This window comes from Nansenia antarctica, assembly GCF_963989245.1.
Source record: "Nansenia antarctica genome assembly, chromosome: 7".
NCBI classification, from domain to species: Eukaryota; Metazoa; Chordata; class Actinopteri; order Argentiniformes; family Microstomatidae; genus Nansenia; species Nansenia antarctica.
This window is the reverse complement of record NC_137677.1, coordinates 55,597,489-55,620,975: the sequence shown is the minus strand read 5'-3', so window position 1 is coordinate 55,620,975 and position 23,487 is coordinate 55,597,489. Positions and strand designations below refer to the sequence as shown.

The 23,487-nt window shown below is 41.4% G+C and overlaps 1 protein-coding gene across 2 annotated transcripts; it reads right to left on the bottom strand.

Annotated features, from left to right (window-relative positions):
• Nucleotides 1-984: 984 nt before the first annotated feature.
• stk39 (serine threonine kinase 39) lies at nt 985-23,487 on the bottom strand (the record flags this gene model as incomplete). Of its 2 annotated transcripts, none has more annotated exons than XM_080535603.1 (18): nt 985-1,059; nt 3,561-3,625; nt 4,707-4,775; nt 4,991-5,043; nt 12,403-12,479; nt 12,995-13,051; nt 13,608-13,637; nt 14,593-14,715; nt 17,369-17,434; nt 17,549-17,597; nt 18,389-18,522; nt 18,699-18,800; nt 19,419-19,528; nt 19,935-19,990; nt 20,617-20,758; nt 21,104-21,212; nt 21,481-21,589; nt 23,375-23,487. In XM_080535603.1, 18 exons carry the CDS (start codon nt 23,485-23,487, stop codon nt 985-987), a joined length of 1,539 nt encoding a protein of 512 aa, XP_080391729.1. The 2 variants fall into 2 exon arrangements, with proteins under 2 accessions (XP_080391729.1, XP_080391730.1); XM_080535604.1 differs by having other exon boundaries at nt 12,403-12,464.

Sequence of the window (23,487 nt, the reverse complement as noted above, 5' to 3'; positions counted from 1 at the left end):
CAGGGCGAAGCATTTTGTCAGGTGCATATACTCTGCCCAAAAGTGCATTGTAGCTTGTCCTTAAACTATTGACTCGAGAAAACACTACCATTGAATTGTATCATTGCTGGAATATTATGTTTTGTGAAATGGTTCCAAACATACATAAACAAGTTCTGCTGTTCACGGTCTCACTCATTACCTACGTTCTTAGGCACAGATAAATGAACAAGGCACCTCTAGCATTTTGAAGCATCAACACTGTCGTCTGAATAAGCAGCAAATTACACACGGCAGCATTCAGGTCTCATCTTTCCTTCACATTCACTGAAAATGGGTCCCTTCGATTCATTGGATTACACTCATCTATACACAGTACCGTTAATTCTTCTTGAAAACATTCATTATGTAATCATGAAAATGTGCTTTTTCCATAAATAAAATAAATCTTACATTCTGAAAGAGGAATACAATACAGACCAACAGGGAACATTTCTTATCTCAAATGAGTGGGTCTATATAATGGAATTTGAAAAGGCAAATCTTTCCACCGTGAAGACAAAACAATGAGAAACAAATAAACGGCATTCTCATTTCAATAAATAATAATAAGACTTTTACTGAAAGCAGAGGTAATATGATTAAAAACCAAACAAAAAATCCTAAGCCACTTTTCGCCAGCTACTATACCACCTGAGTACATCTTTAGTTTCCTGGGCTGAATCCTGGTCCTGGTCCGTGCGCTGGGCGGTGGAATGTCGTGAGGGGGGTGGGGGGGGGGGGGTTAGGGGTGGAGGGACAGTGGGCTGGGAGGAGGAGCTAATGGAGTGGAGGTGGAGCCGTGGCAGAGCTGGGCATCAGGGCAGGTGAGGGGATGGGGACAGGGTGGGGAAGTGGGGGGGGACAGGGTGGGGAAGTGGGGGGGGGGACAGGGTGGTGTTCCTCAGTCGGTCTGCCTTTACTGTCTGCTTCTTTAACCTGGTACAGCCATGGAAGCGGAAGACATCAGCTGAGACTCAGCTGGGCGAACCCAATCAGCTTAACCTCGTCTGGTATCTCAGTATCATCACAGCCAGACGCCTGAGACACAGATTGACAGGGTTAATGCTGCAGATACAACAACATACATGACAAGGATCCACACAACACAACACATCCACAAGGTACAGTATTAAAAATAATATTGATAGCTTGTTGGTTTTTAAAGCAAATAATAAACTTTACTGTAGGTTTAAACCATTGTTAATCAGGCCTAGTTTTTTACAAAAATACACAAAATGGTCAGAAAAAACAACACATTCTACTAACACTGTAGTGTGAGGGCTGTAATGGAGGATACACAATGACTTTGAAACTGCCAAGCTTTACTCAAGCCACCAACATCAACAGATGAGCAGTCATGTGTCATTAGGCTGGAAAGAATGTCCAGTCCCAAACATTTCACTATACTTATCACAGATGGTACATGGAACCAACCCCGTCAAAAGTGATAACAACCCTGGAAGGTATACGATGAGGAAAATATAGCAACATGAACAGGAATTGGAATTACCTCGCAATCCTTTAGCATAGCCCAGTGTGAATTATCATTGGTATAGCTAGCCATAGCCAGAGTGGAATATTAGGAAAAGAGGATTGTGGGTAATTCTAATTCCTATGTTCATGATACTTTGGCCGCGTTCGTAAATTAGCTCTGATGCAGGCTATGTCTTACTTACCGTTATAACTATCGGGATGTTGTTAAGCGATTTTAACTGTTAGTAGTCTAGTGGTGTTGGTTCAAGTAGGACTACCATCTGTGATAAGTTTCTCCCTGACAGTCGGACTGAAGTCAGGTAGTGATGGTCAGGTATAATTACAGTTAAAGGAAGACAGTAACTGCTTAATGGAACTTTGCTGTGTATGTTATAGTAATTTACTACTACATTTGAAGTTTTAAAATATATGTATATTCTATGTATATATGTGAGTATATGTATATTATTTTGGACATGTACTGTAACAGTTCAAGTAAACATGCCATTCAAAAAGAAAAGAGAGAAATAATAAGTATGGGTTCTCCCTACTGAGAACACTACACACGCATAGCAAGCAGCTGTGATAAAACACAAGTTTAATTTTATTGACAGTTTTACCTTCCAGTGAGGGCCGTCTCCTGCTAAATTCTAAACTAATTATGCCGCTTCGCTGGCCCACGAGGAGGCCTTATTACTGCTTACACGCATTCTGATTGGGTTGAGTGGTCCCTGAGAGCCAATCGATAGCTCTTTTTCACTTGGCCATCCCCCCTGGGAAGTGGTAAAGAGTGAGTCAGTGGCCCGACATCAGCCAGCCAGCAGCAATTTACAGCCAGGCAGGCAGGGAGGGGTTCTCCTGTCTCTCCTCAGCGTCTGGGAGCCCAGCAGCCGTGTGAGTGACAGGAGGGGGGACTGTGGTGAAAAACTGGTCCTGCCGTCTCTCTCACAGCCAGCCCACTGAGAATGCCCCGACCTCTGGCTGGATCATAAACATGCCCCACCTTCTCCAGCTGCATGAATCTTCTTGGTGTAATATTATGAATTGTTCTCCAAGGGGAGGGGGGGGGGTCGATATTTGGAGTTGAATGGTCTGGTCTGGGGCAGAGTTAACAAATGAAAATGCAAAAGTGTTCTCTCTGGCCAATATATTTGACTGATGTCCCAAACAGCCCAGTCCAGTGTGCAGCAGCACTAACTCTACTGATGCACCTCTCTCCTTGTCTGCTCCCCAGAGAGCGTTTCCGCCTTCGACATTCAACAGCTGCTGATAAGACGGGGTACATGGCGGAAAGGTCGAACCGTGATGTGCTGTGACCTGACGCACAGATGTTGTTTACCTCGTCCACGCTTTGTAAAAGAGCGCTGACAAAACACATCCCTAACTTTACAGCTAATCCACTGGGATTTACTTTTTTTTTTTCTTTCTGTTGAGAATTAGCATTGTTCTGCATGATGTTGGATCAGTGTGAATCGCACAGCGGTGGACTTTAGAGAGGGTGCATATGTGCCGATTAGGAGTGTCAACCATCAGTTCTTCTATTTAGTGACACGCTTGTCATCACAGGTATCTCTGCTTACCCTCCACCACGGCTCATTTCACGTTTTGGATTTAGTCTGGCTATTCAACGACCCCTCAGTGTAATGGAAATGGTCAATGAACTGACTTATAATATAGCTCCTTATTCCAAAGCACTTTACAATGGCCTCTCATTCACCCATTCACACACACACATTCACACACCAATGGGCGGCAAGCCACTACGCAAGGCGCCAGCCCGCTCCTTGGGATCAATTTGGGGTTCGGTGTCTTGCCCAAGGACACCTCGACACGTGGCCAGCCGGGGATCGGACCACCAACCTTGCGATCATTAGACGCCGGCTCTACCGGCTCTAACGCAGTGTATTGTCTGGTTAAACAATTGGTGTAAAACAGACATTGAAGTCAATCGATCTCTGTGATGTAACATTTAGGTTTTTGCCGTTGAAATATGGAAAACTCCTTATTTTATTTCACATGGCTATTTAGAGACATGCTGTGACATAATATATCATCTGTAAACTCACCAGTTTAAAGGTCAACACTTTGTAGGTAGTCGGGTCATCTACAATCTTCTGAAGGTTAGCAGCAACTGAAAGGTAATTTTATACACCGAATGCATTATGTTAATAGTGTCACAGTGCATGCTGTACATATCTAATAACATGCTGTACATATCTAATAGTCCTAACAGAGGATAATTATGGAAAAGAAACATGTAAAATACATGTGTCAGTAGTTTTGCATTTCAAACAGTCGCATTTCGACAGTCTGGACGGATTGATGGCAGCTGCTGGACTGAAAAAATCAGGTGTAGTGCTGAGGCACAAAGATGTACATTTCAAGCCTGCAAACTGCGACACTTTAAATAAATGTGAAATAACAATATTTGCAATATGACAACCCTAGTCGTCTATCTGTACAGTATAGTACAGTGGATAGTGTACATAGCCTTTATTTATGTAAACCAGCTCCTTCCCTTCTTGTGATTTTTTTTTTTAAGTTTTTTTTTTTTTTTCTTTCCTAACACCAGGGGAGCCACCCCTCCTAAATTTCGTTGTTTGGTACCTGTACTGTAGCAATGACAATAAAGACCATTCATTCATTCATTCATTCATTCATTTCCATGCAATCCTTTGTGTGAAGGTAACATCTGACTGCAAGCTCTCCTGTGAGCAGACCTACTGTGCTGTGTACTATAGCACATATTTACATCACTTTCTTTGCTCTAAAATTGTTCCTCATAACTGCATGATAGGATTCAGGAAGTATATATCAGTAAATATATCCAACTGGCTACAAAAGAGCAGCTGGTCCTGTTGAACTGAGCAATGTCAACCTCCATCTGAATCACCTTCTAACCTCTGCATTAATAATTTACATATTACAAATAGCTATTGGGTAACACTTCCCACATCTGATTTGGCTGCTAAACAGCGACTACAATCCTTCTTAACGCCTTTAAAAACAGCTGCCTATAGAGAGTGATGATCTAATAATCATACATCATACAAATAAATCGAGTGTATACTGTAGCTGCTCTTGTCCTTACTACTGATTGTAAGTAAGTTATTTTACTGTGATTGTTAAAAAAAAAATATATATATATATAGCATGTGAGTTTAAATAAGGAGTAGTGTACAGTATATCAGAATACAGGGGAGTGACATTACCAACAACAACATCATGTCCATTGACAAGACCAGCTGAGAACAGCTCCTGTGAGACACCATCAGCTGTGTCTATGGAGAGAACAACATGAGACCTGAGATGCAACATTAGAGTGATGCTATAAACACTCTGTACAACTGTCACAATTAGCCAGTTCATCTGTAATACAGGCTACAAAAATAACTAGAAATACGTATTACAGTACATGCAAAACAACTCATTTGTCAAAACATACATTTTTTTCTTTTTCTTTTCTTTTTTTTTTACCCAAAAACTTAGTTCTTACCTCGACCAGGAGAGAACTCAAACCGGATGTCATTCAGCTCTTTCCTGGAGTTCCTGAGGAGAAATGAGAGGGTGAGGTTAAGGGGAAGTCTAAACTCCATTTCTCAATCACATGCAACCATGGATCCCACCAGTCTATCATCCACCATACTGTAGGTCCAAACAGAGTTTCACGTGGGAGGACCATGTGGTCTACTCCACTCTTGTCAACTGAGGAGACGTGACAACCAGAACCCATGAACGCTGCAGTAGCGAAAGACAACCGAGCTGACACGTGAACATTACACCACTGGGCTTAGCACAACACATGTAAAGGACAACATAATTAGTGTGACAAAGTTATCCTTCACAATTGCTTAACTGTGTGGTAATAACATCCATCCTGTGTTGACTATCAACACAGCTGGTCTTGAAATGTAATCTCTGCATATGCCTGATGAAGATTGACTAAGCAACCCATCTCCGTCTACATCTGAGAAGATTATTGAGTCGCCAACAATGGGTTTCTGCAATGCTGCTCCCACAACTCAATGGCAACGTTTCGACCACAGATGAGTACCATGGAGGGCAAGACTAAACAAAATCTACTACGGAGGGCTTAGAGTGTATGGCTTGTCCTCAGAATATGCAAACATCATACAAACCAAATCTTTAGGGAAGAACTCTTACTTAGAATTTTTCTGACCACCTCAGGTGTTACTGTAGTAACATGATTATGCAGCAAAAAAAGAAAAAAAGAAAAAATTCAAGAACTAAAGAGGATCATTTACTTGTGACATTGGAAGAGTCAGACAGAGACAGGAGCATCTGATTGTAAGTGGCCTTGTAGAGGAATGTCAACAGGGCTGGCTGTGGGATGACCAGAACATTATTCCAATAACCACACATGATCACTTCATTAATTAACCAGTTCCAATGTCACTGACTAAATCAGAATCACTGGCAGTTGACATAACACTGCTAAAACAATATAATAATGGTGGAAATGTTAAATATGAAAGAATATAAACGTTTTTGGTTGTATGATCATTAATGACACACATTATGCTAAATATGCTACATTTTAATTCAACTACAGTTACACATTCACAACCCTGCCAAAGACTTTAATTAACTCATTGATGGAGATATAATTAATGAAAGCATGTCTGCGTTACTTTAGTGTTAAAGTGTTTCAGCAACAGTGAAGTGAATGTCCTTGACCATATCTTTAGGGGTTTAGGGGGAATTGCACGCCCGGGAGCCCCAATAGCCACATAGGTAGGACATGCTTTGGCAGATTTCTAGATGTCATATACTATATGCCCATGATTGATTGCAGTAAGATGAATTGTTGAAAGGCAGCTGAAACGTGGGCTATGGCAGTTTAGATGTATCAGGCCTATTTCATTTATAAAGCCGGTAGAATCGCCCGTTTCATCTTCCAGAGCGTGATAGAAGAAATACAGTATCAGAGGCTTGGGTGGGGTTCTGACAGAGGATCATTATGGAGAAAAAAAACATGTAAAAATACATGTGTCAGTAGTTTTTCATTTCCATACAATCCTTTGTGTGAAGGTAACATCTGACTGCAAGCTCTCCTCCTGGGTAGCAGACCTACTGTGCTGTGTACTATAGCACATATTTACATCACTTTCTTTGCTCTAAAACTGTTCCTCATAACTGCATGATAGGATTCAGGAAGTATATATCAGTAAATATATCCAACTGGCTACAAAAGAGCAGCTGGTCCTGTTGAACTGAGCAATGTCAACCTCCATCTGAATTACTTTCTAACCTCTGCATTAATAATTTACATATTAAAAATAGCTATTGGGTAACACTTCCCACATCTGATTTGGCTGCTAAACAGCGACTACAATCCTTCTTAACGCCTTTAAAAACAGCTGCCTAGACAGAGTGATGGGTGTGACAGCTTCAACGTCATGGATCGGCAGGGTACTTTACACTGAGACATGACAGGCCACATCACATGTAGCAAAGCTGGAATGCTGTGTTGGGGGATTGGATTAATTTGGTTTATAATTAAGCTGTGTAAATCACATCCATCTCAGCACGCCTGCTACCCCCTGACCCACGTTTCCCAAGAGATTTGATGTGTAAGAAACCTGCACCAAGTCTGCACATCTGTGAGAGGTTATTTAGTTACTACTGTAGAGGCAGTTGGAGGAGTGGGAGAGAGAATTTTAACATCAGCTTGCTTGTGAGTGAACTTAACTTGTTACATTTTACAGATTTGCAGCTAAAGAGAACTCAGGGGCTAGAGTTTGGCTGAACAGATGGATGTAGGATGAGATTTGATCCACTCGTAGTGGGAACACATGCTGTAAGGGCTGTTTAAAACCACATCTGTGTCAGAGGGCCGGATTCCAGCGTCTCTATCTGCCTACTTACTGTAGTCCTCCTCCACGGAGATCAGCAACAGATGCCTGGAGTCTCTGTCAGATTACATTGTGGGAGGTAAACAGATTGCTTAGGACAGTTTTGAGCTAAAGCTGCACAGATTGAAAACTGTTTCCAAATTCTCTCGGATTAATATACTTTTCAAAAATGCCATCGTCTGAATCTTCCTCGTAACTTTGTTATTATCATATCATCAGAACAGGGATATATGAGTATGAGTATCATTTTTTGCTCAGTCAACTCCAAATCTCATAACGCTCCCTCCAACCAATAAGAGATGCTTCAAGTCTTCCCGACGGTCCCTGCCAGGTGTTCAAATAGTGTTTACCAAGTACATTGGGAGAGGTAATTCAGAGGTGTGCAGAGAAGACGTGTTCTATTCACTAACACTGATTTCCCATGGCGTTGTAGGCCATGGGAGTTCAAGTAAACACTTCACTGACAAACAAAGGGACTGAGAGAAAATTCCAATCCAGAGAGGGGGTTCCTCCACAGAAGAACATGACAACATGTCAACATTTGCCAGGTTCCCCTGAGGACATAAGCTCACTGTTTGTCAACAGATCACATTACACTCCTGAACCACAGTCTATTAGGGAAGCCGTCTCCACTACTATACGTGCTGTATTGGCAGAGCAGACAAAAATATGATTGGTAGTGTACTGTATGTTGGGAGTATAAAGCAAGCCATAGATCTCTGAGAGCATTCACTACAGATGGAAGACAAGGCAAAACAAACAGATGGTCTAATGTGTATAAATTGCACTGGTCAGGTGGGTTCTAAATCCCGTGTTGCATTTATTTCTATAATCAATTTATTTACACACCAACAAAAACAATCTATACACATCTGAGGTAAATGCAGAGAGTTTGAAGTGAAACTGGCAAGTACTTCCGAGCTTTACTCTTGACAAAGTAAAACATGAATAGGCACAATGTGAGAGAGAAAACATAACTGAGGTAATTAAGGTTCAACTGTGCTGTACAGGTTTAACTGTGCTGCAGCAACAACAAATTGCTCATAGTTTTCTATATAATATGACTTTTGGAATATAATGTGAATTTACTGAACGATACTATGTACACTTCCCCCCTCCACACACCGCACTGAACTACTGCTTCTCTTATACTTCTGCACATTAGATACTGTACATACACTACCTCACTGTACTATCTATCTACCTAACTGTACATACTGTAGCTCATAACTATATATAGCCTATAACTGTATATACCTATAAACTAAACTGATGTTAACAATACTACCTCTGCACATACTGTATATTGCATAGTTACCTGTGACTACCATTCTTGTTTTATTTAGCCTATGTTGTGCTCTTATATCACTTTTACACTTTTGGTTGAATAGTACTTGTACTCTGTGATGACAATAAAGTTGAATCTAATCTAATCTAAATGAGATTCTGGGTTCCGAGATAACGCATAAGAATAAGCTTTTAGCACTATTCACATAAAGGAGGTCATGCACAGTGCCACTTCATGGAACGAATGCACCAATCACCCACATCTAGCCTGGAGTGCAATTACTTCATTGGCCGAATTCTAACCTCCCACTATTACATATCCACTCAATCCAAAATCAATAGGCATTGTGGATGCCACATCAGTATTTGGCCAAAGTACTGATTTGTGGAACTGATTTAATTATTTCCGATGCACAATATAATCATTGTTAAATCCCAGATTATTAAAAGTGATTTTTGCCCTTTTTTATTTCCTGCAGGTTATGCCCTCTACTGTGCATCTCTGATGAGATGGTTTCTCTTTGACAGATACCTCAACAGCTTCCAAGAAACACATTCCCATCCAAATGCACGTCTCTAAAGGCCTTTAATTGACTTGATCACAATAGCATAAATGCTCCACTAATTAGCCTTAACACCATCATCAGTTTGGAAGTTATATATTAATGTATATTGTGTTAGTATTCAAAGGGCAATTGGGTTTTTATATTTCCCATCACAGACAACCATAAGACTTCTGTTCAACATTTTTGTTTGTGGTGAAATATTGTTGAATTGTACATAATTGAGATAATCTTTTATCCTGCATTGTTTATCACTGTTACAAAGCTAACACCTACACAATAAATGGAAATTCCAAGTCCTTTGTAATGACAAAAATATGTAAAGGGTGTTCTGTCTGGGTAACTATAGTACTCCCCCTCCCGCCCTGTCTGCATCTCCACATGATCTGAATTTGTACAGGTATTTAAACCAGGGGTTACAAAGCATACAGACTATTGAAGTGCATGGACTGGAAATAAATTACAGTATGTACACTACATCACGCTTCATTCAATTATGTAAACTAGAAGAAAGCAACAATGTAATTAAAATTAAAACATTTGTAAGCATCCCGATGATCATAATAGACACTTATTCCTGTGATTCCTCTCTCTCCTCTCTACCTCTTTGCCTTAGTGTAGCCTCAATCCAGTTGTCAAGTTCTCACTAAAAACCTACCCCCTCACAATCCATACTTAAACATGTCCCCTCAGCTCAAACTCCATCTTAAACTAACGTCACTAACCCCTGACAGCTGTTCCACCCTTCCCCTCAGAGAGAAAGAGTTCTGTGGGGCATGACATAATTATGTATCACTATTGTCATCCTCTGCTGCCACATACAGTGACCTGCTGTGTCTGTCAGGGTGCAGTGGCAAAGGTATGAAGAAGGTGCCATGGGGTGTTATGAGTTCATGTGTTCATTACCATAGGGCACAAATTCCATAATGAGTGGTCAGAATGAGTCTACATACAAAATGTGTGCAACCTGGATCTTCCCAATATGACGCCTGAAAAGTGCCCCCCCAAAAAATAGACACGCCTGGGGACTTAACACTTTGAGATTTCTTATCTAAAGTGCTTTTATAAATAAAATGTATTATTGTTATTATTATTACTTGATGCGTGAGTTGCATAAAAAGTGGCATATATATACTGTATATACTCTACATAGTGATAAAGCAAGATGCTGAGAGCACAAGAGGTAGGCGGAATGGATTCAATCCTTGAAAACGATAAAAACGCCATTATATACAGGACTGAGGGCTAGAATGCTACAGTACTGCTCTATAGATATTGATTCAACTAGCTTACAGCATATTCCAAAAGCTATGAAATGTGACCACGGTACCATTTATCCTGTAGAATCTTCCTAGCAAATCAAATGTAATGTAATGCTCCTTCAAGTGCTTCCAGAACTGCTTCTCTACTCTTCATGGAATAAACAGGGTTATACAGAAATCCATATTCAAATACATCCACAACATATTTTTACATAACCCATGTCAAAACCGATTGGAACAAAAGCCCATTATTGCTCTACGGGAGTTGACAGGGTGCAGCTAAAACCATTTGAGTTCATCTGAGCCTCTCCTTCTGCAAAGACGTGCCTTGAAATTGAGAGCTCTGATAACTGTACCTCTCTCCTTCGGCTGCTGTGTGCCAGAGACTAGCTGTTAGCTCTCATCAGAGGCGTGGATTCCTGTCAGTAGATTTTTTTTAGTAATCCAAAAAGTGACAGATTAAGTCCTTTTGCTGTGACAAAACTCTATGTAGAGCTATATTGGTTTAATGCATTGCACACACAACTTTATCTCTGGGTTTGGAGTAATACAATAATACCCATTGAGTACAAACAGCCAAGGAAAACTGACTGCAACGCTTACAATGGATGAATGGATTTGGCCACTGAGAAATATCAACAGCCCCCCCTTCTCACAGAACTGTCCATTAGTTTACATGTCAAGGTTAGAGTGATTATTCTTCTCCAGAAGCCAGCCAGCCAGACAGCCGGCCTGCCCACCACACAGCCAGCCAACCAGCTAGTCAGGGAGCCCTCCAGTTGGCCTGGTGTTTGTGAGCAGTGGAGGGGACAGCTTTGTGTGTTACGGAGGGGGCCTAGGGAGGGCCCTTCAGACGCCTGTTATCTCATCGACCCAGAGCCTACTCTGTACCCAGCGCTGCATTCAGCTCAACAGGGAGCAGGAGGCAGACATTAAACTGTCCCGAAATACACCCCATTGTCTATGAGGCTGGCTGCATCCATACCGCTGTGAGTGTGTGTGTGTGTGTGTGTTTCTGTATGTGTGTGTGTGTGTGTGTGTGTGTGTGTGTGTGTGTGTGTGTGTGTATATGTGCTGATAATAAGTCACTCAGAGTTTTGCACATTTGCCTTGCAAATCCTGCTTATACATTGTGTTTTAAATCTGCTTCCACTTTGCTTAGGGGGAAATAAAAAGGATGTAAATTCAACGCAATAAGTTCTATAAACTGCCTTCCTCTCAGGAGGGTGTTTTACTGCTTATTGGAGTCAGAAGCCAACACAACACTAGTTAGCATATTACAAAAGGACATCATTATGTAAACAGACTGAGCATAGCCTATGTCTAAGTCTAAATCTAAATAGAATAATCAAATTCTATAACTCTTGTGACGACCTCTACATCTTTTTCAGGGATAGGTTCAGAACCTGCTACCTCCCAGTGGACGGAAGTGTCTAGAACAGCTAAACACGGTGGCCTAGTGGACAGGACAGGATTGGTGATCAGAAGGTCATGAGTTCAAATCCCACCTGGGAACACCACCACTAGTGTGCATTGAGTAAGGCACTTAGCCTTAAATTACTTAAGTGAGACCGTTCCTGTAATCTCTAATTGTAAGTCGCTTTAGATAAAAGCGTCTGTTAAATGGTTAAAATGTAAACACAGTGAGGTCAGTGTTGGTACTCTATGTCTGGTGTCAGCACAGGTTGTTGTCTGCACTCTGGTTCAGTCCCTGAGAACACAGTGAAGCGGAGAGCTAATGATGTGTAACACTCTCTTCCCTTGGAGATCAGGGAGAAGATATCCTTAGCGAAGGGAGATCATGTCATTAGCCGACCAAAAGATAATTAGGTCTATTAGCGCTGCACATGTCTGTGTAATTTAGAGTGGCACCAGTGTTTAAAGTGAAGATTGGAAGGCGAACTGAGTGACCCCTCTCACCTTAGCCTTAGGACCATGTTCACAGCACCTTGCATGAAGGGGTTGTTCTCTAACGGTTGAACCTGTAAGTAGAAAGAGTCTGATGAGTTAATTAATCCGAATTTTGACTGAGAACATATTCTCTTTTACAGCAAAGACCAGGGAGAGAGTTGCAGGGGAGAGCAGAGGGGTGGAAAGAGCTAGCTGGACACTTGAACAGTCTTATAGAGTAAGAGTGGTATGATGATGATCTGATGTATACCGTAAGTGCTACTGCCGTTTTTATGTTTTAGAGTCAGCACTAGTTCTAGTTCTTGTAAAACGTAAAAAAAAAAACGGCAGTAGCACTTATGGTCTTCATCATTGTCAGACATGAGGGGTCCACCACTTTGATCATTTTCAAAATGACAATCAGAGTCAACCAGACACCTGTTCACTTTGAGTTATTACTGCTGAAAGGGTCCCTCGAGGAGACTAACACACACACACACACACACACACACACACACACACACACACACACACACACACACACACACACACACACACACACACAGCGGGGCATCAAGGTCACTGAATCATGACAAATCAAGGCTGCTTCTCAAACCCTCACCTGGGGATGTTGAATAGACAGTCCTTCAATAGGAACACTGTTGGCATTCTCCTCATTCTAAGACACAAAGTGAAAGGGATAAAGTAAAGCTACGGCATTCTTGTTTAATTCCCCCAGAAAAGTCTGTTTAGGATGAATCTTCGACTAACACATCCGTGTTCAGTAGCAAGTCATTGCTTATCAAAACAAGCAAATAGAGAGAGGTTAATAGGAAACGATCGATGTAGAACCATTTGTTGGCACTGTTTTTTAATAAGAAAAATGAGAAGCAAAAGGCATATGAGGTCTTGGTCAAATCCATAATTCCAAGAAACTCGGGCTGGGTTTAAACAGTACCGTAAGTCACAATTCCAAAATAAACTGCTGCCTGTTGAGGCAGGCAATTGCATTTTCCAATGATGTCCCTCTGTAAAGTAATCAGATCACGCAAGAGCAAACAGGGCAGAAGAAAGTCTATTAACCTCTCCAACGCACAGGTTTACACACTCATGACAACTGCCATCTATCTACACCCAAATTACACCTGATGCTCTGTTTCTATTATATAAAAAAAGATTTGAACAATGACTGTTGTATGCAAATCTGTTTATAGAACAGAAAATAGCTAACTTACATCTTTGTTCTCCTCTCTGACCCTTCTCGACTGGAAGGGAAAATCAAACACATACAACATTATATTCACACTCTCAAAATGCTATACATGAGATAATGTAACAGGCATAAAATACAACCTCTGCAAAATTATTTGGATACTGTAACTGTTGGAAAATATCCTTTTATGTATATGTTCTTCATGAATGTTTTAATGACAACACGCAATAATCAACATAATCATACTTGTTGGGGATTTGTATTAACATAACTGAAAGTGATAAATCAGGTACTATGTGTTCATTTAAATAAATATGTGACTGAAGTCAGTGGAGAGAAATGAGAAGGTCTAGTATAAAGGAGCCTCCGCAAAAAAATAAAAATAATCATCATCATCATTTGCTTAGTGTAATTTTTCCAGTTATGAGACATCCGTATCAAAGCAACTTTGGATCTTTGACCATGGCTGTCTACCAGCTGTCTACCAGCTCCCTCCCCAACCCCCTGCAGCTACCTTCAAAAAAATTCCAGCTACCTCTAGCAGCCTGTGACAGCCACTCTCAGAAACACAGACAAAGCCAGCTGCTCACAAAAAGTGAAACATGCAGGTAGAGGGGGTGTGGAAGGCAGACAAACAGGGATAGTAGGCCTGTTATTGTAGCAATAATACATGCCTGAAAATTATTGAATCTAAAACATTAGTGGGTAACACAGTTTATAACACCGTTTTTACAGTATATTAACACTGGAATCTATATTATTAAAGATATGTATTAAGTAAGTATTTATAACAACATTGGTAACTGCTTGGTACAAATTTGTATTTGTCACAATGAATCCCCACAAGTACATGGTCAATAATGTATGTTGTAATTATGCTGTTGTTACCATATTGTTTCTGTGAAAATACTACATAAGCAGGGAATGGTAAACCAGTAGTTCTATTAATAAGCTCCATGACTCCATGACGCCATAGCTTTGACCCTGGCCCGGAGAGTCTCACCTACCCTGCCCTGGTTGACAGCAGCCTTGCCCTCCTCGCTGCCCTCGTCCAGCTCATCATCACTCCATTCCCAGTCTCCGTCCTCCGTCTTGTGCAGGTGGCCACTGGAGCCTGGCACTCTCCTCACCTGGGCAGAAGACAGCACCAGTGTTAACAAACACAGACTGTAGGCTATACATACTTGACAGACAACACATATAGGACATCCCTATCCCTAAGGTTAACATCAAGACCAATACTGTATGTGTACATTAAACTAGTAGCATTCTAGTATAACACTATGTTCATGTCAGTAAAGAAGCTGGTTAGCTTTGATTAACAGTGTACGTGTAAGCTAGTTAGCAAGGCAAAAACACTATCTTGGGCTCTAATTCCACTCTGAAGGGTTCTAAGCTCTGCAAAAGGGATACAAGCTAGCAGAGAGAGAGAGACCAATCTAATGGGGGGGGTGGCGGGGGTAAGAGTACATGAGTACAAAACACAAAGAAAACACAAAGAAAATAAAACACACAACTCCTTTTAAAAGCAGCTATATGTGGAGTCATCTAAGTGGAAGCACCCAGCATCTAGGGCTAAGTCAAAGAACATGTACCCTTCTGATGGCATCAAGTTCTTTCTCCGAACCTGACACAGAGCCCATGCTCCTGGAATTCTGCTCTGGCTCCTTGAGCAAGACAAAAAAGCATCAGTCCACTCTGATCATCATCACCTGCAAACTGTGTGTGGAGGCAAGTGACAGTGCAGTGCCCTGGACGTTTCTACACACACAGAGACACTCACCATAAAACTGTCTGGATGGATGCCAAAGCATGTAAGCTATATATTGCCCATCAAACACAGTAGTGGGAACATTTATAAGCATGCACACATAAACACACAACAATATTGAATAGAGATGTACAGATAAAGTACTCAAAGTACCCCTTGTTTGGGGAATTACAGGAAGCATGTATACTTGATCGATATTATTGTCTGTGTACTGGCCTGGCAAATCAATCAGTCTTTTCGAATAACACATCAATAACTGCTGCCTCTCCCTCAGAGTCAGCCACGAGATCTACAGTCTCATCTTCCATCAGGAAGCCCTGCAGCGTCACCCTGCGACGAGCTCAGCCGAGGAGCAGGGGTGCCCTCTGCTGGCCGATTGCATGTCTGCCTCAGTTCTGTCATCTGGAGTCCAGATCGATGTCTCAAACCTATTGCATTACTGTCTCTTGTTAATATTCTAAAATGTCAGCCCTATCATGTTAACCTAAGGACAGCTGCATCAAACTATGTGCTGTATGTGGCAAAAGACACGAGCCCCAGAATTGATGTTGCCTCACCTTCAAAATGTACCGCTAACCCTTTTCTCCCTGGGCTGCCATTACAATGTTTATCAAGCCTCTATCTCAGGGAGGACATTCTATTAGAGCGGAGAAAGGAGGACAGAAAAGGACAGAAGGTGAGGGAGAGAGGTTGGAGGGGGAGGGGGGAGAGGAGAGAGAGAGTGCAAAGAGGCTGAGGAAGGGGGGGATGGGGGAGTGCAGTGAGGGAGAGCGGGGGGGGGGAGAGAGGCTGGAGGAGCGGGGAAGGGGGAGGGGAGGAGAAAGGGTGAAGGAGGGAGGGCGAGAGGGTGAGGGCGAGAGGGTGAGGGCAGGGCAGAAGGAGAGTGGAGCGCCTGTGGGGAGGAGGTCAAAGGCAGAGACAGGCTGATGTGGACAGGTCATAGTGTCCTGAGATGACAATGTTTCTACTATGCTGCCTCTCTATGCAGGCTGGGCCTGTGTCTGAGTAGACAATGTGGGTGACTCTATAGGTCAAACCAGCACTTAAACAAACCCCACCCATCCTATAATGACATGGGAACACAGAGGACACGACTCTCCGACTCATTCTCCTCATCTACCAGTGCAATCAGGTGAGATAGACACAACATCCTCCATTTCAACCTGAGAACGTGTTTTATACGTAATTATACTTAGTTAATATGGTTATGGATCTGCTAACTATGACAACATTCCCTGCTAGGGGAATGACAATGTCACATCCTTCTCGGGTTCTATCCATTGTCTCATGTCCACCCCTGTCCTGGTGACTCTACCTACTACCTGCCCCTACCACGGTCTGCCAACCCCCTCACCTCCCACTCTATTGACATCACACTCTGCTTAATGTTCTGGTCATGTGACACATCCACAGTTAGTCCACCATGTCCTCCATTTGTGGCCCAGTGATTTTCCATCCATCCATCCATCCATCCATCCATCCATCCATCCATCCTAGCCACTCTGCCTTCTGGCAATGGATCTTTGCTCCCATCTCTCCTTCTCTCACTCTCAGCCAGTTGGATGATGATCGCAAACCTGGAAAATTTCAGGCCTGCCTCTCTGCTGCACTCACACCCAGTTAACTGTGACTGGAAGGCAACTGAGCATGCAAATGGCGTGTTTAAGTGCACCTCCCTGTTAAATCCCATTTGTCTTTGCCTACCACTTGCAGTGAGCGACACTGTACGGGCCGCTAATGCATTAGTTGTCAGCATATCTATTCTGCCTGACTGATATTGTTCCAGCAGCAGCCCATATTTGCAGCCTAGTAGTACCCACACAACAGTTTATACTCAAAGTGAAAAAAAAGTGTTGAGAGACAGAGAGGACGCTCTGCATCTGTTGACTGTAAATGTAACATGGTAGGGGAGAGTGTGCCGTCAACCCCTAATGCTGTGCTGCTCATAATGTTTAGTCAATAATGGGGCTTCATTAGGCAGAATGAGGGCTACGTGTTTGTTTAGACATTACCCTTTTGGCTCTTTGGGCGATGTTTGGTGCTCGGCACAGCAACTTTTCGATCAGATACTCTCTGTTCTGCAAATGAAAATCACACCACACATTAACAAACCACTCCCACACACACCCAAATCCTTTGCATACCATCAATAAACAAAGAGAAAATAAATATAGTATGACGGAAAAGCATACCTTGGCCTTTTGGAAGAATTTACATTTCAGAAGTTCTGCTGCTGTAGGCCTAAACACAAAGAAAACACGTTTGAGATACTAGAACTCAGACATGTGCTGTATGGTTCTTATTTAAGACAGAGCCTGCTAAGTCACCAAAAGGTAACACACAAACAGGTTACTATACGTTTACCAATGTGCTTTACCCATTTGAGACATAATGGGCCAACTAGTATTTAGTCCTGGATTGAATCACACTTTCAATGTAAAATCTCCATTGAAGATCCTTTTTAGTCTAGGCTTTAACAGGGTATATACAGGAATCTTGAGGTTAATTTCAATACTTTTCTAAGACTTTTTAAAGACCTTGTCAATATTTTTCCAGACCTCACCGCCACTTCGAGCTGTAACCGTTGACATCAGTGACGCAGTAACTTAACCGTTTTAGTTTGCAATAGACTAGACCACTATCATACAACAGAATTTCTGGTTCATCTTTGTATTTTAATAAAACAAATGAATTCACAAACTTATACTAAACGTTTTTAGGACTCAAACTCTTTGGACAGAGTCTTATTCTGAAAAATACCTACAAAATTCAAGACCTCATAAAATCATGATAAGACTTTTTAATACTTATTACGGGTCTTGATTTTCCCAAAATGTATTTATCAACTTTGAATACTTTTCAAGACACCGCGGATACCCTGTTTAACCTGTGAAACCGGCCGTATGTCTTATAGCTTAACTTAATTTAACAATTATCATTCTACTTAAATACATGATTTCCCTCTCCTCCCCTTTACTGTGGATACAGCTACTGTACATACAATAAGGGGGGGAAAAGTGAGGAGAGCATACCTCTTGGCAGGTTCCTTCTGCAGGCACATAGTAATTAGCTTCCTAAAGGATTTGCCATATTTCTTCAGCATCTCTTTGTCCTCCACACCTGTGTCCAGGGTGGGAGGGTCATTCTGTAAGGTTAGCATCAAGACCTGAAGAGAGAAGAGAAAAGAAACCATCAATACTTCAACTATATATGAGCTATTTAGACACGTATTTAATGGTAGATGAAATAGTCAATAAAACAAGCACCACTAGGCACCATTTGCTTCTACTGAATTTTTGAAGTACTAAAAAGTACTGCAATCACATACTTTCTTAAGCTTACCTTCATGGGTGGATATCGGTGGTAGGGGGCAGACCCTGTGGCCAACTCTATGGCAGTGATTCCAAAACTCCATATGTCTGCTTTGAAGTCATAGCCTCGGACCTGTAGGCATGGCGGCACTAGTGTTAGTATTTAGGCTAAATCAATGGTCTCCAACTCTGTTGTGGTCTTGGAGAAGTATGGTTGTGCAAGCTTTTGTTGCACAACTAACACATCTGATTCATCGACTGTATTTGTGGTGCAGATTGAGGACCGTCATTGGTTGATTATTGATTGTTGATTGTTTGAAACCGATCTGTTAGTGCTTAGCTGGAAGCCGCACACTCTTCTCTCTTTGCAGTGAACTTTATTGACCTCAATGTTTCAGCTAGAGATGAAATGTCAGTGGTACTAAAGTTCGTTGCAAATAGAGAAGAGGGTGACACTTTCACTTCTCTTTATTTCACTTCACTGTACCCAGTTAGTCAGCACTTCACAAGAAAGTGTGTAATCTCTACACTTTTTACTTAAGTGCTTGGCAACAACAGCCTGCACACACCTACAGTAGTACATTTCGTATTAGGATGCCCACTGTTGCTCCTGCAGTAGCTACTCTTCCTGGGGTCCGAGGAAGAGAAACATGTCCAGGTCCGCAGATGGAGAACCCTGATCTACTGCAAGCCTACAGGACATGAACACAGCTTGTGGATGATACCAAAGTTGGCCCCATAATAGTCTCACCTGTTCCATCACTTCAGGGGCCATCCAACATGGAGTGCCCACAAAGGTCTTCCGTACTTTGTTTCTGGTCATATCACCTCCAGTGGCCAGAAAAGCACTGACTCCAAAATCTGTAAAAAAAATAAAAAAAATAAATTAAAACCAGAATTAAAATAAGCTGTGCGCAGGAGCTTTTATTTAAAACAAAATCAGGTGTATGAACAGTTGATACAAATTGTGCAGAACTATACAGGATTAACCTGTTACGTTGGTTTAACTTCCAGTAGTTGAAAATAATGTTAAATAGGCCTGCAGTGGAATACCACAGGGGACCTGTTCGACTACCTTTATGTCAATGTTATTCAGTAAATATTGTCAATCCCCATGTTGAAAAAGTAAATGTGTTGAACTGTGTTTGAATTCAATTAATTCAATGTTTATTTCTCCTTACTTTTTGTGCATTTCAAAAAGAAACAAATATTTGTATTTTTACGTAATTATCACAGGTTGAGTGACACTGTATCAGTACTCACAGACCTGCAATCTGAACAGAGCCATCCTCTCCCAACAGGATGTTGCCGGCTTTCACATCCCTGAAGTGACACACACACACACACACACACACACACACACACGCACACACACACACACACACACACACACACAGCAAAAAAACGCAGGTCAAATACCAACAGTAGGCGATCTAACTGGGGCAGCATCGATTGCATCCATGTGTGTGTAAATGAGTTTTTCAGCCTGCTATCATTCGAGGCACTGCCCACAGGGGTAATAGTGGTTTAGTTCTAAATGACCTTGACATCCAGGCAAGTTCAAAGAACACAACCTCTATATTACCAGTGAAGTAATTGAATCATTGCAAACACATGTGATGAATGTAGAATATGTTGTAACCCTGTGTTTATCTTATACAATGTAACTATTGATTACTGTAAGGTTCATAATGACAAATTAGAGTGGTAACACTTTATGATCATTTTCACTACTAATGGATACTAACTAATAATTCATACAGTAATTAAAATGTTGCACTACTCATTGTTACACGTAGTGTTTTCACAACTTATTAATAGTGTATAAATCCTTATTAATCTATCATAAAATGTTGATTCATGCTTCAAACCTTGAATGAATTAATGAATGAATGGTCTTTATTGTCATTAATATAGTACAGGTACCATTCACAGGTGGGGGGCCTCACCTGTGAATCTGTCCATTTCTGTGCAGGTAGTCCAGGCCCTCTAGGACTTCTTTTAGTATGGTTGCAATGATGGGCTCATCGAGGACTCCATTTTTGTGCTCTCCTCTGTTGAAGGTGTGCTTGATGATATCCAGCATGGATCCTAAAAAAAAAAGATCCATACAAATTGAGAGCCTACGATACGCATTGCTGAGAAGTCAGACTTTTGCGCTTTGATTAGCACTTTACTTTCACTGCCCAGTGTACATTCATTCAGTAACACTGTCAAAAGTGTTGGACAATTGATGGTTGTTTAATCTTCTTACATATGAGATCAAGGTTACAATTAGACTTATATACAGTATATATTATATAAAAGGAGTCATGACTTACTGCTTAACCATGTTATACTGTATAGCCGTTATGACCACTGTCAATGTATAGTGGGAAAGCATACTAGTCAGAGCTCGCAGTTGTATGTCCTACAATGTTGAAGATCAAATCTTACCTCCACTCAGAAGTTTCATGACCAACCAAAGTTCATCCTTCACCACAAATGAGGTGTAGTAAGTGACAACATTTGGATGGTAGCACTGGCTCATCGCTTGTATTTCTTTCTATTATAAGGAGATAAAAATGACAGTTTACAGCTTTTGACAACCTTGCTCTTGGGGGGGAGTCGGTGGGGGTTAAGTCTTACCAATAATGATTTGCAAACTAAACATAGTTTTTGAGGTAGTTTTTCATAGACCTTATTTCGAGTACTAAACAAACCACTTAGAACATTTTCTAAATTGAAGCAGACTCTTAAAAGTAAGACACCCTTCAAGGATGCTAAACACATTTCAGGCTGAGAAAATAGCCCTTATTTATCCTTGTACTCACCAATAGCTCATCCATGCTGGTCTGGCATTTCTCCAAGTTGATTCTCTTTACGGCCACACGCTCCTGTCTGGGGGTGCAGAGGGCAGCCTGCACCACTGCTGTGGCCCCACTGCCTGGAATCACACAGGCACAATTAAAACACATGGCAGGAGGAGACCAACTGTAGAGACAGAGGTGAACTGCAAAGAGGATTACCCTGTGACATGCAGTTGTACACCTGTTTGGGACATTCAGTGTTTTTTGTGAGATTTGTGTAATAATTCAGTGACAAACTATTTTATTGTAACTGATGTTGGTGTTAGTAATGACAGTTCGAAACTAAACTAACCCAATGTGCAACAAACTTTTCCATCATATACTATGCATAACAGGAAGAGTATCTAAAGACAAAACAAAGTTGTGAAGGGGGTTTGTTAAGAACTAGGCCATGCTAGTGGTTATTCAAGCTAAATGTGGTAGTGGTGATGCCCGCCCGCCACACACACACAAGGAAAGAAAGAAAAAATAAGCTACATGTATGTGACACACAGCACACAACATGCCAACTGCTGGTGACAGATAAGGAGGAGGGGATATCGGACTGCTGAACAGTTGTTTATGAGCACAGAAAAGATTACTAACAGCAGCCCATGGCTGTACAGCTGTCTGTTATCAACATTGATATAGTAACTCATCTCCATGCAAATTAATATTCATACCGCTGGGCCAAAAAAATGATACGTATTCAAATGACTTCCTATGAGTCAACATTTATGAGTATTTATGATTACGCCCTGAATGAACTGCATAATATTTAAGGCTTACTTACGGTGGCTGTACTACTAATCGCCAGCAGAGGGCGCGGATAAATACTAAATAAGTATATCCTGACTACAGTAGCAGCGCGAGTGAGCTCAGTATCATTGTAACCATGATTGTAATAATAGAGGTGCAAATAATAGGCCTCGTTAAAACCTCTTAAAACTTGGTTGTGCTGAGGCAGTCATTCATTCCTATCCACTGTTAGGACTTGGGTTACAATGACATGGAGGATATTTAAGAAAAGAATGCTTCGGACCCCAATAAGTTTTAATTCAATTGTGCTTGGTAAAACAATAATGTCCTACATTATTTTTTTAGAATCAACAAAACAAAATAACCTACCGACAGAAAAAATACCCTGCATTGTCGAGAATTGTTTTATTAGCCTATAATGGATAATAATCATCATCATCATCATCATCATTATTATCATCATTATCATTATAATAGCCTGATAATAATAATATGAATCATAATAATCATAATAATAATAATAATAATAATAATAATAATAATAATAATAATAATCTAGTCTGACTCATCTTTGAACTGTACAGTGGACACTCAGGGTGACATGCAATTCAATATCCCTGCTCTTACCGAACGGTCCCGTGCCATTACCGTGCAGAATGCAGGTGCATGACCAGGACATTACCTGCGATCATCATCTCCGGTTGATCCACACAATACTAGCCCATAGGCATCACTCATACATCTGGGTGATGATTTCAATATTAGGCTACTGGACTGGACACGTGCCATAAAGGAGCATCGTTCGGCATACGAGAAGAAATCCTAGCCTCTAGATGCAAAGCATAATAAACGCTTAGGGAAAATGACATGTCCGCACCCATATGAATATAACTGTAAAATAATGTATCCTAATGATTTCTCAATATGACGCTATATACATCCTCTCGCCCTCTTACAGCAAGAACATTGCGGTTGTTAACATCCGCATTGCAAAGCATTACAGGACGCTGTTGCATTATGAAAAAGCCGGTAGGCCCCAGCCTAAGTCATTCACATAACCATATTGCATATATCCATGATCAAAGATGATTCATCACACAACGGTTTATCATAGTGGTACTAACCTATGACTTCCTGTAACTCGTACGACTCCCGGGTAATTGGCCAGCTGGTTGTCAGCACTGGTTGCGGATGGTTGTGGACCGGAGCCGGAGACTCGCCGTGCTCCGCCAT